Here is an 18,837-nt window from a genome sequence, read left to right as displayed (position 1 = left end):
TTGAATACTGTGTATAATTCTGGTCGCCGAATCTCCAAAAAGATATAATTGCAACGGAGAAGGTACAGAGAAGGGCTACCAAAATGATAAGGGGAATGGAACAGCTCCCCTATGAGGAAAGACTAAAGAGGTTAGGACTTTTCAGCTTGGAGAAGAGACGGCTGAGGGGGGATATGATAGAGGTGTTTAAAATCATGCGAGGTCTAGAAAGGGTAGATGTGAATTGGGTATTTACTCTTTCGGATAATAGAAAGACTAGGGGGCACTCCATGAAGTTAGCAAGTAGCACATTTAAAACTAATCGGAGAAAGGTTTTTTTCACTCAACGCACAATTAAACTCTGGAATTTTTTGCCAGAGGATGTGGTTAGTGCAGTTAGTATAGCTGTGTTTAAAAAAGGATTGGATAAGTTCTTGGAGGAGAAGTCCATTACCTGCTATTAATTGAGTTGACTTAGAAATCAACCACTGCTATTACTAGCAATAGTAACATGGAAAAGACTTAGTTTTTGGGCACTTGCCAGGTTTTTATGGCCTGGATTGGCCACTGTTGAAACAGGATGCTGGGCTTGATGGACCCTTGGTCTGACCCAGTATGGCATGTTCTTATGTAGGAAACAACTCCAACAAAAAAAAAGCTACTTCTAGTTAGTATAGGGGTCGGGGAGGAGAGGGGAAGGTGAAGGAAGGTTAGGCAAGGGGTTCGTCCGTAATTAGAGCAGACTGGGAGGGAACTGGGGAAGGCCCGATTGCGTCGCCGCATGTCATTTGCAAAAATCGCCACACACACACACACACCCCTGTGCATGTTATAAAATCGGCGTGTCCAACTTTTAAAATCTACGCCTATTTGGCCATGATCAAGTTCACAGAAATTAAACAGCAGCCACCTGTGGTCCAAATATTGCTGTAAAACCAATAGAAAGGGAATGTCAATTCAATGAAAACTCTCACTGTAAAGTGCAGTTATCACAATATTGGCAGGAAAAACAGAAGATTAAAATTATTAACGTAAGATTCTAATTATTCATGCAGCCCTACAGACTCCTGACTCTGCATCAGTAAGAGCAGCCTAAGGAACTCTTGGTGCCTGAACACAGAGAAGTAAGGATGAACATCTCCCTGGAAATGCATGCAATATTGGTGGTCATCATCAAAAGCAACTGAAACCACTCCACATCATCTGCCTATGGGAGACGTAGCTTCTAGGCAGCCTCTATGCATCTGTCTCCGTGCAGCAATGGGGGAATGGCCTCCTCTCAATTTCCAACTTCTCCTCTTTATGTCAGAAAGCAAATAAAAGGCATTGCCCGCTCAAATCCGAGTGTTAGTGATATCATAGAGAAGAGTCATAAAAGGCAAACTTTCTGGCAGTAAGACAGGAAGGTGTGAACCAAAGATGCAAGTGCTTGTAGATAGTGATCTATATGGAATGCACACTAAAACTCTCTATCTTCAACAGTGTAGGTAAATAGCTGGCTCTTGCCAAGAAGTAGCGCGATCACTTAGGCTTGGATATACTGTCACCTTATTCTTTCCCAGCAGTGGCATGAACAGGCTCTGCATAACAGCTTTCCTTCTAACCATATTCAGTCTTAAAAATTAGTCAACTTGCAGTAAAATGCTTCAGTCAGCTAGCACATTCATTTCCAACCCTCAAATTTTTGTTTTTAGTTTCAATTTTTTTTTTAAGTGTGTTTAATTTTAAATAATTGTCATTTTCTTCATTCTGGTTCTTTATACCTGAGATTTTTTTTTTTTGTGCTTGTGTTCTCTATTTAAAACTACCTCTTTTGTTTGCCAGAAAAGGTGAAAACTGGTCAGGTCTGGTCACATATGCAAAGGCTCTCCTAGTGTACAAGAGACTGCATCTAATGCTCCTGTCTCCATTCATGTGGGATCACCACTGCAAGGAAAGTGTGACCTGTTTGAACTCATTTGTTTTGGGCACACAACATCTGCTTGAGCAAACTGACGGAACAGTGTGTGCTCCTTGACCTGTGCGAGTGACAAGCTTTCAAACTGAAGCATCTTGCTATCTAACACTGCACACATGGTTTCCAATATTTGACATGAATGCGCATGTAGCATATTTCACCGTCTGCCAGAGAAAACAAGAAGAAAGTCAAATGAATCTTTACTGCAGTATTCAGTGTGCCTCAAGAGAGCTGATCAGATAGATAGATATAGGATTAGCCACGTTCTCATCTTTTTTTTTTTTTTTTTTTAGGACAGGCTGAGGCAGTTCTGGTTTTTACCCACTGCGTGTATGGACCTGTACTTCCAATTTCCCTGAGAAAAGCAGGGAATGCACACAAGGAGAAAAAACAAAAGTAAAATCAACCTGTTCTTAAGAAGGCAGTCAGTTGCTTCCCCTGGATAGATGATATATATAAATATTAATGAAGTAAATTCAGTTCCATATGCCTCAGTCTTGCATGCGTGTTTTCCACTAACCTGTGGTCTACTTGCCACTTGTCAGACTACATAAGTGACAGCCGTTGTCCTACTTCAGCATCAATTAAAAATCTAATTTCTTCTAATTTACTGCTTAAACGGCCACGGACAAATGCACGCTGTGCACAGGGTAGCACAGTAACGCACTCAACAAGAAATATTTGTTCCACATTTGCAGTCATTCAGTGTGGACAGTGCACTTTTGGAAAGTAAACATGATATAGTGTTTCCCTCTTTGTAAGCCAACGGGCTGGGAGCCAGCAAATGTATATATTATAAAGAGAGCCTGTTGCAACAGAATCTGACTACCACAATACGGTACTACACAAAGGCTTAGTTTGGAGATGTGGCTTCATTGTGCTACAGTCAAAGTCAGGGGATTTGCCACAAAATTAGACCAATATACAATGAGCTATATCATTACAGATACACAAACAAAGTGCTGAGATATTGCTGCAAGAGACTTTGAAATGCACAGGAGGCTTCATATACTATAAGAACAGAGCAAATCGTAATTACTGGAATGTTTCCGTTACTCTGCTTTAACTGAACAGTATCCAATCTATGTGCTCTGGAGTATTACCAGCAAGTGAGGCAAGACTTTGATTACGATATACGACTTACTAAGACATCTGCTCAGACTACCACCACGGTGGCATTTGGGTCCACATGAAGCCACCGAATGCTTTTACTACCAAAATAAGCCCTCTGCACATTTTTGTTTGGACACTTAAGGTACTGATCATCTCCATACAACTATGCATTATGAAACTTCATGGGATAGTTACTTCATTTCAGTTACAAAATAACACAGAAACGCTGTCCAGGAAGAACTCCGTCTGCAGATGCTGACTGAGGAGAAACTTCCAAAGAAGACTTACTCATATTAATAAAACACAGACCAGTTGCTTCTTTTTTCTTGAATACAGGTCACTTGAGACTTGCAAACATAATGTTAGGTTTCCAAAAGCTATTACTAAATGCAGATTTGGTTAACATTTTAAAATACTCTGCAGATGGCTATGGGAGTTATTTCAAGTGCTGGACATGCTGCACAGCGTGAACAAGAAAAAAAAAAAAAAAGAATTTTAAAACGGGGAGGGAGAAAAGAGAAAAAAGCCAAAAGCCAGGAACAGCAATGTATTTATATAGTTCGATTTCAGTTAGACTGCAAATTCCATGCATTCATGATAGTGTTTTTCAGGTCACAGACATCACACACACACACTTATGCCCACACTGAACCTGCAATCTATTACCAAGCAAGCGTTGCCGAGTTTGGAAAGCAGGTGAGAAAGTCATCCAACGGCCCCGACCGTCGCCCCACCTCTTAACCTGATCCTGACTCTGAGAAACAAAAGAAGTCAGTGGCTAGTGCCTTCTAAAAGTAACTAAATAAACGCGATGGGTTGGTTTTTGTTTTTTGCTTGTTTGTTTTACCAGGAGCAGGGACGTGAAGAGGAGCGGCAGCAGCCTGCCAGCAGTTGCCCAGCGGCTGCATTCCATGCTTGGATCCTTGCCGGCATCGGAATAGGGGGGGTGGGGGGAAACCCTGCAAGGAGCTGCTAAGGAGCTCCTCTGCCTTGCCGCTGTCACGCGTCCAGTGCCGGGGCTGACACTTCAGCTCTGCCTCTCAGCTTCCATCGGACCCCGCTCACGTTTCCTGAGGGGGGGGGGGGGAGCCGAACGGAATCCCTCGCCCAGCAGGCAGCCAGCCAATCAGGTGCCTGCTAATCAGACATGCAGAATAACAAAGCCCGAGGGCCGGGGGACGTCGAGAGTGGGTGGGGAGGTGGGAGAGAGGTAAAGGAGGAGGAGGGGGCGGCGGCGGGAGGCCGGGATTGGGCTCGCTCACTTTTTGTTTTATCCGTTGTTCAGATTTGCTCTCAGCTTTTTTTTTTTGTTTTAACCCCTGCTTATTTATTTTTTTTTGGGGGGGGGGGGTAGGGAGGTATTCTTTTTGCTAACTAATTACAGTAACTTTCTTTGTGACTCGTGAATTGTTCCATTCTGGAAGGGAATTTGATCCCTGTGAGTACTGTTATGTATATGATATATGCCACTATTTAAGTACAAAAAAAAAAATAACCAGAAGAGAAGAAAAAGAAAATCTTTTCCCAAAGTGGAACCTTCTAAAGTAATTTACTTTTGTTTTTTGTTTTAAGAAACTCAGTGTGCAAGCAGGTAAGGACGGCTTTCTTTCCCGCTTGCCAATGACTGGCGGCTTCTTCTCCCTGCCCCTTCGGAAAGTCCGTTGTTAATCGACTCCTCTGCCGCTGCTTCCTCGGGCGCCTTTGGGGAGTGAGAGAGAAAGAAGACCAAGCTCTCTCACCTTTATCAACTCGGAGACCTGAGGAATCACAGAGACGTTTAGATCGTCCTGCGACAGCAGGGATGGGCCGCTTGCCAATCGTGTTGGTAAAAAAAAAAAAAAAAATCTATTTTTGACATCAAGAAGTACGAACACATTTATTTGATTAAAGCTGCCGTTCCTCTTAACAATAATAATTTGCTTTGGCAAGGTCAGGAATGCAGTTTCTGGCTGTATAGCACTACCACGTTTTTGTCTTTTTTTTTTTTTTCTTCAAGGGAAGGAAAAAGCAAGCTGTGTTACTTACCAGGCGGAAAATAGACTATGCCTTTTCTAATCAAGAATGGATTCCCCACCGCTAAGGTTCTTCTCTGGCATCGATTTAATTGATGTATTTTTTTTAAGGTAGTTTCTCGTATTATTTTGTATTGCAACAACTCTGGCAGGGTCCTGTAGCCCAATAGCTCTCCCACTTGGATTAAAAAGAGGACTCCCCCTGGAGGAACAGCAAAACTGAAAACAGCAGAGTCTGTATTTACATAATAGAATCCGAAAAAGCCTCTAGCGATGGATTATTCATGAGCCAGGACAGTCTGCCCCTCTGCTCATATCTGAAACAGTTTCCCTTGGTTTAAAGTCAGGAGGTCTTTTACCTGTGCCAGAGGAGGATCCTAGATAGTGGTCAATAATAATAACCCCGGAGCTTTCTTACAAACAAGCTTTCAGCCACTGGAGGTTGCTCAAGACACATTTTAGAATGAGAAAAGTTACCACAACATGATGGTCTCTTCTTATTTGTTGACAATCTTTTATTCTGAGTCCATCCCAGTGGATCAGATTGTTTACTGATATCAGAGACGGCTTGTGTTAAGACGTGATGCTAGGATCAAGGCACCACTGCAATATCTGTTCCCTGTTCCACCTGCTTCTCTTAATGGAAGGACCAGTTCTATGCAGAGCAGCCTGAGGTCTCTCCCCCCTTTCTGGAGCCATACTAGTGATGGCTCTCTGAATTGCTCTGGTTGGTGGAGAAGGGAGTGTCCTGTGAAGGGCAGAAGGCCTTGGGGCAGGGAACATAGGTCCTTTGCCCAGCTATGTGCCAAAATGTAACCAAACCGTTCACTTGTTCAGAGGGCGCTTTTGACACTCAACTTTGAGCCCAAGCCCATGGGTACGTTTTACTAGTGGACTTTGCAGCAAGTTGCAAAGCAAAATTGTGCTTGTGCTTCCAGTTTAAAACGTGTCACTGGGACAAAGTAAACATGCACATTTGCATCTACATTTTGTGTGGGTGCTTTCCAATGGAATGGATATAATGTGGGTAGAGTTGACAATGCAATCAATCTATCTGTAATTCTTTTCTTCCCTTGCCTCCACCCACACTCCTCCTCTAAATGTGACTCTGTCTGCACATTGCTCCACAGCAGGAACACTTTTAGCTACACCCAGGGAGGACAGTAGTCAGATGGCCAATTGATGCATTGGTAAATTGCTTTTTACTTGCATAAATGGCTTTGAATATTTTCCTCCAGGAGGACAGTTTAACGGAATTTATCAAGGTAAAATAAGGATCAAATCCTGGGCATTGAAAATTGCACCCCCCAGCCAAATTTAGCCAGGTAGGTGGGTTCCCAAGGTAAAGCAGGTGCATGGGACCTTCAGACCTCCCAGGCCTCTGAAGACCGCCCCCTTATTGTGAACATGGATCTAAGCTGCAGTGCAGGAGGGAGGGAGTGGAGCAGGAGATGCAGCTGCCAGAGACTTTTCCCAATTTAAGGAGCTCAACCCTTCGGTGCAGGTGGCCTGGGGCCCAGAAAAGAGGAGGCAGAGCAGATCCTCTGCTTTTACTGAGCCCCAGCACGAGAGAGCAAGAGGAAGGAGAGAAAGTAGCTAAGCGGGCGAGAGGCAAGACAGAGGACATGGGAAGCGAGTGGTGGTGAGGAGGGGAGGAACATTTCTCTCTTGCATCCCTTAAATTTGTGGCCAGTCAGCCACCACTGACTCACACTGTTCATTAGATCGGGCTGATGGGTCCTGAAACAGCGCCCTGAATTACCAACCTTGGGGCTTTAAGGCCGCAAGAATGAAATGGGAGCTTGAAAGGCAAAGGGGGCATGCGGATGTCTTGGTCTCTGCTAGCTACTGACTGGATTATTAAACACACTGCAATCACTGCAAAAGCTTACGATACAATTTGCAAACTAGGGATGTGAATCGTGTGCCCGATCGTTTTAACGATCGGGTTCGGCTGGGAGGGGGGGGGGGGAAATCTGATCGTTAGAGATGTGAATTGGGATCGGTTCCGATTCCAATTCACATCACTCATTTTTTTTAGTGAGGCCCGCGCCGATAAACCCCCCCCCCCCCCCGACCCTTTAAAATTACCCCCTTAGCCTTCCCCACTCTCCCAACCCCCCCCCCAAAAAAAAACTTTTTACACATACCTGGTGGTCCAGGGGGGCCACGGGCAGCAATCTCCTGTTCCCAGGCCATCAGCTGCGCTAAAAAAAAAGGGTGCAGATGGCCCTTTGCCCTTACCATGTGACAGGGCAAAGGTAGCGCCGGCACCATTTTGAATATTGGCAATACGGCCCGAGTGCAGGAGATCGCTCCCGGACCCCCGCTGGACCCCCAGGGACTTTTGGCCAGCTTGGGGGGCCTCCTGACCCCCACAAGACTTGCCAAAAGTCCAGCGGGGGTCCGGGAGCGACCTCCTGCATGCGGGCCGTATCGCCAGTATTCAAAATGGCGCCGGCACTACCTTTGCCCTCACAATGTCACAGGGGCATGACAGCATGACGGAAGAAAACTGGCAGGCACTGATTCAGAATCTCCAGGAAGGAGAAAAGAGATTACAAGAGAGCCTTAGAAGGAACCAGCTGTCTTGGGTTGAACAAAAACAGACCCTAGAGGCACACCCAGCCATAGCCAACTTCTATCTAGAGTGGAGCTTTGTCAAGAAGTGGAGAGACAGAGTGGCCAGTGGACTGCAGCACCAATTGGCTCAAGGGGTGGCAGCTAAAAAGGCCAGCTAGGCCAGTCGAACCACTCCCAGATGCCATAAATGCTCAGAGAAAGAAAGGCAGAGTTACATGCCAGCAGCTGGTTGCTCATCTACAAGAGATTTCAGCAGAGATTACCCAGTGGGAAGCAGACCTGAAGCGAGTCACCAGAGAGAGTGTTATGCTAGAGGGTGAGCTGAGAGCAACTACTTAGCCTACCAAAAGCAAGGCCGGAGATTGGCGCTATAGGGGTCTGGACAAAGAACCTGTAGAGTCCCAAACACTACCGGGAGTACAGGAATATTTCCCGTGAGAAGCTCAGAGGATGGGGCTGTGAAGAACCCTGAGAGAGGGGGGTCCATAGACAGCCCTAGGGAGAGCGACACAGACTCCCCAGAAGGAGCCAGTACTGAGAGGCCTGTAGGACACAGCAGAGGAAAGCCTGACCAAGGTGCTGCAGAGAGGCCTGACAATGACACTACAGGAGGTCCAGAGGAAGACCCTGTAGAGTGCCCAAACACAGCCGGAAGCCGAGAGCAAACTCCCATGAGAAGCCCAGTGAGAGAGGGCATGAGAGGTCCAGAGTTAGAGGACAAAAGATGCCAATTAAGAAGTACCGCAGAGAGCCCAGAGGGTGGCGCTCCAAAGACCCCAGCGAATAAGGCTGCGGAGGAGAACCCAGAGGAAGAAACCATGGAGCGTCCAGATGGTGGCTCTGCAGATGCCCCAGTGGGTGAGGCTGCAGAGGAGCAAGTGACTGGCGCAGGCGAGTGGCCAGAGAGCACTGAGGGGATATCGAAGAAACCACTATTGAAAGCCCCACAGTCAGTCCAGAAATTGCTGCCGGGGTGGAACTTGAACCCGGAGCCAGAAAGGGACTTGATCAAAGGACTGAGGGTGCACATTGCAAAGTGGGTGATGGCTGGTGCGTTGTCTAGGGTAACCCTGATAGGTGGGGGTGAGCCTGACCCTGACCTTAAGCATGACTGGCGGGAGGCCAGAGGAGTGGGTATGGAGATGTGAGTCATTTCCTTGGATGGGATCCAGGGGAAGTGAAGATGCTCAGGCTGATGGGTCCAAGCTGTGTGTGTGTGGGGGGGCACACATCTAATTTATAACCGTCAGGGCTGCTTCGGCTAGCTGATTCCATCCCAAGCTCAACTCCTGATCCTTGGAGGGGGGGGGGGGATTCCTTTAATGGGGGAGGGGTAGACTCTTGTCTACAGCCCAGACAGTGGTGTGTGATCCTGTGGCTGTGTTGGTAGCTGTGGCATCCCCAGGAGGGAGATGCTGCGAAAGAACAGGCAGGACCAGGCACTGAGTGTTAAATTATAATTTACTGATTGGCTAAGGCAAAATGAAAGTCCATCTTTAAACAGTTGTGCAGTTACAGCTGAATTTGTTACAGGTAGGGTGTTTCAGTCTGGGTAGATGTCCTTTTCCTCCAGCAAACTGGTCAAGCTCCCCACGGTGATGTAAATTATGCATTCAAAGCTCTCCCATCAGCTTACCCTGGATTCCCTTGTCAGGGGTCCCCTTCTAGCATAGCAAAAGCCCTACCTGATAGTCCAGCATCTTCCCAAACACCCAGCCCTGTATCCTGGTCCCATAATATTGGAGATCTGGATGCGTTCTCCAGGTTCTTATTTGATTCCTTTAGCTCTTCTGAAAGGTGACTCCTTGGGTTGAAGGGTCTGAGGGTGGGGACCTGCTGATCCAGCCAAGTTCCCAGCGAGGAGGCCCAAAATCCTCCTCACAACAAAAGAGAGATACTTTCTTCTACATAACCTTTCCAGACTGGACTTCTGCTGTCACAGATGCTTTGCCACATTCATGGGGAGAATGGGCTCACTGGTCTTCAGCCTCTGCACTCTGAATCCAGCCAGCGAGGATGATCTTCATCAAAGGAACAGAGTGAAATACAGTCCCTTAGGTAGTGGTTTTCTTCCAGCCTTCAAGCGCCTCACACAGCCAAGCCTATCACAGGTGCTTGCCTCATTCAGGGAGTGAATGGGTTCACTGGTCTTCAGTCAAGGAGTGAAAGTTCAAAAAGAATTCAGGCCAAAAAAGATGTCCTTACTGTAACTAAATACCTAGAGTCCACTGGCAGGTTGTGCACAGCGAATCCCCCTCCAAGAAAGAAAACTGGTGAGGCAGGGAGGCCTCACCAGGGAGGGGGAAAAAACTCTCTACATCCCGACTCTCTGATGTCTGCTCTGCACTGACTCTAGCCATACTTCTTACTACAAAATGTCTGGTTACAAAGGCCATGAGCAACCAATCCCGGCTCTCCTGGGTGAGAGGAGGGCAATAGAGGATGGATAGTTCAAGATGTTTAAAAAAAAGGGAAATGGAATTAAGGCATAAAGTGATGGACTGGGGTTCCGATAACAAAACATCAGTTTGCTATGTGCTCCAGTGATGAACACCCCAAAATATTTTCATTTGTTTAGTTTATTTTCATTTTTGTTTTCTTTTGTTTCTTTTTTTTTGCTTCATTTTGTGTCATTAAGATGTTTTCATATAAAATTTTAGGGTTAGATATTCAAACGTTACTTAGCTGGATAAATTGGACTTACCCGACTAAATGGCTGCTGCTGAGTATCCAGCTATATTAGCACATCCCTAATATAGACAACACTGCCGAATTTCAGTCCATGGCGCCTGCCAAATTGTACAAAATGTTTGCGATGTGATGCAGGCTACACAGCATGTGTTTTTGGGATTGTGTGCCTTGGCTGGAAGAAGTAGTGATGGAAGCAGATGTGTGTGAACCACAGGAGGCAGAAGAGAAAACTGAATCTTCAGACGCAGTGGCTGCATCTCTGAGAAAGTAGATTGTGATTCAGTGTTTCAGGTGTGTATTAGCTGGTATGAAGTTGTAGAGGTTGGATCTGCTGTTCTTTGGTAGCTAGCTTGGCTGCGAGATGGAGTACAATACGTTTTGGGGGGTTTTTTTTATACAGTATACAATTTGTAATGTGCATCTTCCGTGTTACTGAATGATTCATATCATGGACCGCAGCAGGCTAAAAGTGGTTCAGTTGTATGAAGTAGATAAGCATCCTTTTCCTGATTCCCCCTACCCTTCTTGTGCTAAAGTAGAGTTCCAAGCTGTCAGGGGATCCCTTTTGTAATAACTCTCAAGCTTGTGCAGCTAACTTTTTTTTTTTTTTTTAAATTAAGGATTTACAAGAGAACAGTCCAGTAGATCATTGCGGAAGGACCTGGGTTTGATCCCTAAGGTCATCCAGGGTTTGCGAAGGCGGTTGCCTCCTAGTCATCGTGTAATAGTGACACCAGGTGAACAGATCTGGGATCCGTGATTGCAGGCTTCTGGACCTTCAGCTAAGGACCATCATTTACAATGACCAGTTGTGAGGGGGATACAAAACAGGGCAGCACTCCTGGCACCAGTACCCCAGCCCTGGTTCCCATGGGAGATGAAAGTCCAAAAAAAAGGAGCAGGAAGAAATGTCAGCCCTCCACCAGGCCTATAACATTAGCATTAGCTGGAATCCATCTGAAATATCTAAGAACAGATAACCATCAATAACTAAACACCACTATGCACAGGGACCTTTGTTTTCAGTTTTTATTTTATTTTCAGTGGGGATTTTAATGCTATAACAAAAATCTGTGGAAAAATGACTTTTCCACTGATTTTTCTTCTGTTTGTTATATCTACATTATTTTTCCATTGACATAATTTTTTTTTGTGTTACCGTTAAAATTCCCAGGGAAAATAAAATACAATCTGAAAACAAAGGTCTCTATAAATGGGCAAAGTGATGATGTCGCTAATGTGTTTGGTAAATGTTGTTTTAGATGTTAATGTTTTCAGTTGCTTGAGGCAGCAATGTTTATTTGAAGTTTAGGGGCCTAATTTTAAAAAAGATTTACATGTTGAAGATTGGGTTTTACATGGATAAATGCACTTTACCCGTGTAAGTGGGCTTTTAAAAATTGCCGCAGTATATGCCATTGAATTGTCCATAGGATATTCATATGTAAGTGGACTTTACGCGTGTAAATGGCTTTTTAAAATTGCTACGATCATATGCTACATTTACACGTGCAACTCTTTGGAAAATTAACTCCTAAGGGGAGAGAGAGCAGCTGCAGAGTAAGGATGTATTTTCTCCACACTCTGGGAGGGCCTCGCGACCTTCCCCTAAGAAATTTTCTTTCAGAGGGGATATCACCTGCGAGAGGGTCCTTATTATTATATTGAGTCACAGAAAGACAGAGGGTTAAGCCTGATACCCTTTAGGGGCAAAAGGGCTCTCACCAGGGGACCAAAGACCTGTGATCCTCCTCTAAACCCTAAGTGTGCAAGCAGCAGTGATGGATCCTGCTGAGGGAGGCAGTGAGGGCTAGAGGAGTCCTGTTTTAGAAAGGGAGTGTGGTTCACCCTGTTTCTTTGGGGAAAGTCATCCTCGCTGGCCATACTCAAAGTGAGCCCATTCAAAACCTGAATGTGGCAAGCACCGGTGACAGCACGAACCCCAGTTTAGGGAGAAGAATCCAGTTAAGCTTTAAGTATTTTTTGGACTTTGAGCCAGTGGGGAGGTTTTTGGATCCCCCTTCCCCACTGGGATGGCAGTGCTGAGAAACAGCCTGATCCCCTGATTTTTCCACAAGAGAAATCACAGAAGAAACAGCTAAGGATAAAGGAACAACCAAATTAAAAGAAGAAAGAGTAAGAGGAGGAGACTCCATCTGGATCTGTGCACATCAAGGAACCAGGACAGGCTGGGTGTCTAAGGGGAGGAAGAGGTCTAAAGGTAGGATTTTTGCAATGTAAAGGGGACCCCTCACTAGGATTCCACGGGACGCACACTGGGAGAGCCTGCGCATTTATAATCACCATGGGCTCTACCCAGATGATGACACAAAGGCCACCTACCTACTCAAAAGACATTCCTGTACCATCAGTCTGATGTAATCTCACACTTCTGAATTATGGACTTTAACTAACACCCAGTACCTGGTCCTACCTGTTCTTTTGCATCTCCCCCCCCCAGGGATGCCACAGCTACAAAAACACCCAAGGGAGACACTAAGGGGTAGATTTTCAGAACTTACATGCGTGTATCCATGTTTGCGTGCTACCTGGCGCACACACATGGATGCACAATTTTATAACATGAGTGCGCTGGCGCACGCATGTTATAAAATACCAGGTCAACGCAGACAAGGGGGGTAGAGGTAAGCAATTATGCACAGCAACGCATCCGGGCCTTCCCCAGTTCCCTCCCAGTCTGATTCAATTAAGCAGCGGACTGGGAGGGAACTTCCCAACTCCCTAGCCTAACCTCCCTTCCCCTTCCCCTATCCTGCCCTCCCCCTATCCCTATCCTAACTAGCCCGATTTTTTTATATCTCACCTTTTGCTCCTGCCTCGGAGCAGGAGCAAGTTGCTGGCGCACGATCACCCGGCACAGCGGCAAACGGCTGCTGTGTCGGGTGACTCTAGCCCCGCCCCACTCCCAGACTGCCCCTTTTTTAAGCCCTGGGACTTACACGCGTCCTGGGGGTTGATGCGCATGGCTGGGCCGTTTGAAAATTGGCCCGGAGAGCGTAAGGCCCGGCCACACGTGTAAACCCCGGGCTTTTATGTGCAGTGGGGGTGGAAAATTGATCCCTAACGTTTTTTCTTACTGTCAGGGCCATAGACAAGAGTCTCCCCTCCATAGAAAGAATCCCTCCCCCAGGGATCAAGAGTCAAACTGGGAAGGAGTCAGCTAGCCAGAGCAGCCCTGATGGTTATAAATACTATTATGGCCCTTGGGACAAAGGCTTACAGCATAATATTGTATGATAAAAAAAAATAGAAGTTCTTTACTGGTTGAGTATTGTTTGTTTAGAAAACTGTTAAAATATTGATTATCCTGACTTGACTTGCACTTAAATACTATCCTCCCAACCTATTGGAAAGCGGAAAATAAATATGTTTTGGTTATTCCTTGGGTTTATTTATTGAACAAATATGAATATTCATGTAACCTTTTCCCTACCTCCGGAAGACACTGTATTAGAGTGGGATTGTTTATGTAACCGGTACAGGGGTAGGATTGTGCGGAAGAGTGATCAGGGTGGCATGGGGACAACTTGGAACCTCAACTAAACCTTTAGCACTGTGAAGAGGGAGTCTCTGCTGGCCCTTGGATGTTACATTAATATTGGCCTTAAAGGCTATAATAGGACATGCTCCCCTGTACTTAAAAGATACACATTCTTTTTATGCTCCTACTAGGACTTTTCAGATCCTCATAATGAGCTTCATTGGCTGTGCTAATGCTGAATGAATTTAAAGAAATCAGGTCTCCCAATAATCCTTTTCAAAGGCAGTTCCTAGGATTCTTGATGTTTTAGGTAAAACTTTGGTTATTTCTTCAAGCCTTCACTATTTGATTTGAAGGTGTTTTGGGTGGTCAGCTGTTTTGGAGGTTTTGATTCTATTGATTTCTCTTTTTGATATGTATGAAGTAGATTGCTTTTTTTAAATTTTATTTTAAAATGTACATATTTTATATATGTTATGTTTTTCTTAGTTCTATTCATTTTTCTCTTTTATAGCTTATGATATTTATTGGATTTTTGCTATTGCATTTTATGCTGTATTTAATGAATTTCATGTCTACATTGAGTAATTTTGTTATTATGTGTTTTAGATTTTGTTGTATCCCCAACTTGGATGAAGTTTTCAGAAAGGCAGGAAATAAATAGCAAAAATAATAGATAAAAAGTAAAGAAATATTTTCGTAAGAGTGCACATTGTGGAAATTGGAATTTTTGTCTTTGCAAATTATTTGATAAATGTTTACTTTGCTTTTCCCATATGCATTGAAACAATAACCTTTTGATTGTCATGGATTTCAAGATAATTTGCCATATTATGCTTTTTTTGTGCAAAAGTATGGCATGCCACAGTATGGTGCAGGTTTACACAAATTGAGGCAATATCTTAGGGAAATCTTTTGTGAAACACAAAATCTATTTTTTGCACAGCCTTATCCATATGCATTGCAGATGGGTCACAAGAAAAAGCAGCAATCTCACAATTTGCCTTGGGAAAATCTAAGCTACAAAAAACATGGCAAGATAGCAGTTTGGAAATTTTTTTTTTTAACATGTGAAGGTCTGCTCTAGCAGGAGTTTTCAGCACCTAAGGGAAAATCATTTGACCAGCCAGACCCGCCTAATTTTATTCGTAGAACTGAAGCTGTAAAAACTACCCAGACTGATTATAGTTTTGAAGTGATGTTATATTTTGTGGGTCTTGTGATTCTGACAGGGATCCTAGCACCTACAATTTTGGTAACCGCTGCTCTGTTCATGGTCCTCTGCCTCTGCCACAAGATGGCAGGCAAAGTCACGTCCTAGCTTTGGCTTTTTTCATATCAAGTAAACTAAAGGATAAGTTAACAAAATGCTAGAACTGATAAGACAATATAATAATAATAATAATTATTATTATTAATCATGGGTATAGCACATACTAGATGCACACATAATGGATGGCCACTACTCCTTGACGTTTACAATCTAGTTAAGACAGCCTGATAAGACATACAGCTAAGAAACCCAGGAGGCTCTGAGTTAAAACAGTGAGGCTGTGACTGGGAAGAACTAAACTGGGTGGGGTTAGAAGTGAGTTTAATTGAGTGAAGTTGCAAGGAATAAGAAAATAGCTGGGTGGGACTCTAGAAAAAGACTCGGCATCTACTGTAAAAATGAGTGGGCTAATAGCAAATAGCTCTGGCAAAACTTAAACATCTGTACATTGTCTCCTACAGCATGAAAAAGGATTAGGGGTTGTGCCCTAATAATTAAATATTAATTTACCAACACAAGGTGTTATGCTCAGGCTTGTGAACCCTTGGACCGATGGGAGGATGGTATACCTGAGGAAATGGATCCGTAGGTTCTCCCGTCGGGTGGCAAGGCAGAGCAGAAGACGCGACCAGCTGGCCCTCGGCACTGGAGACTGAGGCGACTGTGGAAGCAGACGAAGAGTCGTGACATCAAGAAGAGGAACGGAGTCTTCGCCACTGGAAGCCCACGGTCCCCCCGGGAGGAGCTCGTAGAGACCCGGGCTGCTGGGACTTAGGTGGACCTTTGAGAGAGGTCAAAAAGACGAGAGGTCGGTGCATGAGCTAATTGGAGCTTCACCCCTGGAAGCCCGTGGTCCCCCCGGGAGGAGCCCGTAGGGACCAGGGCCACTGGGACTTAGGTGGGCCCTTGGAGACGATGGTCTAGAGGAAGTCCGAAGTCAGGTGCCAGAGGGTCGTTGCTTACTAGGGGTGTGCATCCGTTTTCCACGTATTTGTAATCCGCAACTTATTTTGTCCTATCTATTAAATACGTGGGGAGGCGAAATGCATCGCGACTCCCCACTTATTTAACAGATTTCTGTTTTATTCGGCCTCCTAAATAAAAATTTAAACCCCCCACCCTCCTGATCCCTCCAAGACTTACCAAAACTCCCTGGTGGTCCAGCGGGGAGTCCAGAAGCCATCCCTGCATTCTCACACCCTCGTTTGCCGGTTTCATCATGGCGCTGATAGCCTTTGTCACAGGGGCTACCGGTGCCATTGGTCAGCCCCTGTCACATGGTCACCGGCGCCATCTTGTGCTCCTACCATGTGACAGGGGCTGACCAATGGCACCGGTAGCCCCTGTGACACAGGCTATCGGCGCCATGATGAAACCGGCAAACGAGGGTGTGAGAATGCAGGGATGGCTTCTGGACTCCCCGCTGGACCACCAGGGAGTTTTGGTAAGTCTTGGGGGAGTCAGGAGGGTGGGGGGTTGTAGTTAATTTTAATTTTAGCTGGGACACGAATTTAACTCGCCGTATTAACGCATCGGGGCACCATACGGCCGAATGTAACGCATTTGCACCCCGACGAATCCGAATCACGAATGCAACGAAAACCTTTTGGCTGCACATCCCTATCGCTTACTAGTCTGAGGTCTTACACTACGGAATCGCCGCTTACCAGTCTGAAGTCACACACCAGGAATCACCGCTTGCCAGTCCGAAGTCACACACCAAGGATCACCATTAGCCAGTCCAAAGTCACACACCAGGAACACCAAGACGAGACAGGAACAAAGATCCAAAGCGCAAGAAGACTCATCGAAGCAAGCAGACTTAAACAGCGCTACAAGAGATGTTGCCAAGTCGAGGAATGAGCAGAGGAAGCCTCTTTATATACTTCCTCTGCTCTGGCTCATTGGAATCAGCTGCAGGTAGTTAAAGGGATGGGGTCCCTTTAAATCTCAGAAGGAGGCGCGGCCTCGCGCCTAAGATGGTGACGGCCATCTTGGATTTCCTCTGCAGAGGAAAGGCTGCCTAACGCCGTGAGGGAGGAGCAGGGACGGCTCCCCACCCGGCGGTCATCCCGGGGACCCGCGCCGGAGCGACGGGCACGAATTCAGGAGCCTCCCCTGATGCTGCCACAGCGGGTCGCCGCTGCGGGCAAGGTAGGGGGCCGCAGCCGTGGCCGTCCACGGACGCAGAACACAACACAAGGCATTTTTAAATATATTAAGAAGCATATCTTATACAACACTGGAGTAAATCTGTGCTTTTTAAACAGTACAAGGTGACATTTGCTGAAACATGTGCAAGTATTTTGTGGGCTATGTGAAATATGTTCTTTTATTTGTGTTTCTTGCATTTTTTTTTAAGCAAAGCATTTATGTGTGTACACCATGATCATGAATGCACTATTATGTAGTATCCAAGTATATTTGTAAGCAAACAGAAAACCACAAAGAGAATTCATACCCAGGAAATTATTATATTAGGTTACGTTACAGTTCATATGGCTAAAGCTTTTTTTTAAAAAAACAAACTTTAACTTGATGCTTTAAACAGATTGCTACGTGGTACAGATATCCTGATACTATAATATACTGTGGATAACCACATTGAAAAAATAAGTATGATTGTTAGGATTATTTTTATCTTATCACACACAGACAATTAATAGAAGGCATTCATATATTAAGTGACCTATATTAAAGCAACTTATTAGCTCTTGCATTATAATGGCCACAAGCTTATAATCATAGCCTTCATGATTTTTTTTAACACAATGTTATCTTTATGGAAATAAAAAATAGTTTCTCAAAATCGAGGATATTTATCCATGAATGCCTGTTATATTAGATGTCTTAATCTCATTTGTTGGCATTTTCCTTCAGATTTCTCTTTTGAATCCTTGCGTTAGATTTCTTAATCTCCTTAGATGGTGTGTTTTTTGTTTTTTTTTACTCAAAATTTCTCCTTCAGAGCTCACAGGGACCGTGTTTTACCATCTCAATGTGCTTGCATAGGGGGCTCCTTTAAATTAAACTATCACCAAGGTAAATGTTTAAAAAACAACATTATTTAAACAGCAGTGGAATTTTGGGGTTTAAAAATTAAAAGACCCAAAAATTCTCAACTAGATGGCCCTAGTCTAAGCCCTGTGGTAAGGCACTAAATATTGCATGCGATAGAAAAAGGGGCGTGTTTTATGGCAATAGGCAGTTTATCGCAATTTGCGCTAATACCTATGCGAAGCGCTAAGATTTGCGATAACTTTTTCACACTTTGAGATAAGTGCCATAATTGTATTTCCTACATACAACCACTGGGGGCCCATGTTTTAAGGTCCTGGCGAGCCAGCCTAGCTATGAAAGAGAGAGAGAGAGCAAGTCTAGCCATAATGCCCTCACACTAGATAGGTATTTATATCTCTATGGGAAGCCCACCTAGTAACTGGAGGTGAGGTTTAGGTATTAGTGTAGGAGTTAGGGGCCACTTTGACATTCAAAGTGAGACGTACTGTTGTGTCCGGTGCCCGACACCCTCTCTCCACCCTCCTTACCTCTCTGGCGCCTCCCTCTCCGATCGCGGGAAGATTGGCTGCCGTGGCATTCTTCTGCCGCAAGTTTTCGGGTGTTCCCGGACTGGCTCGACGCTGCTATCTGCCATGTTCCTGGAAGCCTAGGGGGCGCGCGCGCGGCGCGGCCCCAACTGAAGTACCGGCAAAGGCGCGAACCTCGG

The 18,837-nt window shown here is 45.1% G+C and overlaps 1 protein-coding gene across 5 annotated transcripts in view; it reads right to left on the bottom strand.

Moving 5' to 3' along the window:
* The window catches only part of ADAMTSL1 (ADAMTS like 1), a 1,467,826-nt gene that overhangs the window by 775,636 nt on the left and 673,353 nt on the right, over positions 1-18,837 (bottom strand). Inside the window, exon 1 of one of the 5 annotated variants that reach the window (XM_029608761.1) lies at positions 3,897-4,092. The exons of the other annotated variants lie outside the window; for them this stretch is intronic. Coding sequence (XP_029464621.1) covers positions 3,897-3,962 — 66 coding nt within the window. The 5' untranslated portion in view covers positions 3,963-4,092. Of the gene's footprint in view, positions 1-3,896; positions 4,093-18,837 lie in introns of those variants that run through there. 5 annotated transcript variants of the gene reach the window in all.

Source organism: Rhinatrema bivittatum, chromosome 1, assembly GCF_901001135.1.
Source record: "Rhinatrema bivittatum chromosome 1, aRhiBiv1.1, whole genome shotgun sequence".
Taxonomy (NCBI): domain Eukaryota; kingdom Metazoa; phylum Chordata; class Amphibia; order Gymnophiona; family Rhinatrematidae; genus Rhinatrema; species Rhinatrema bivittatum.
Note: the sequence above shows the minus strand (reverse complement) of the source record. Positions and strands in the feature narration are given on the sequence as shown.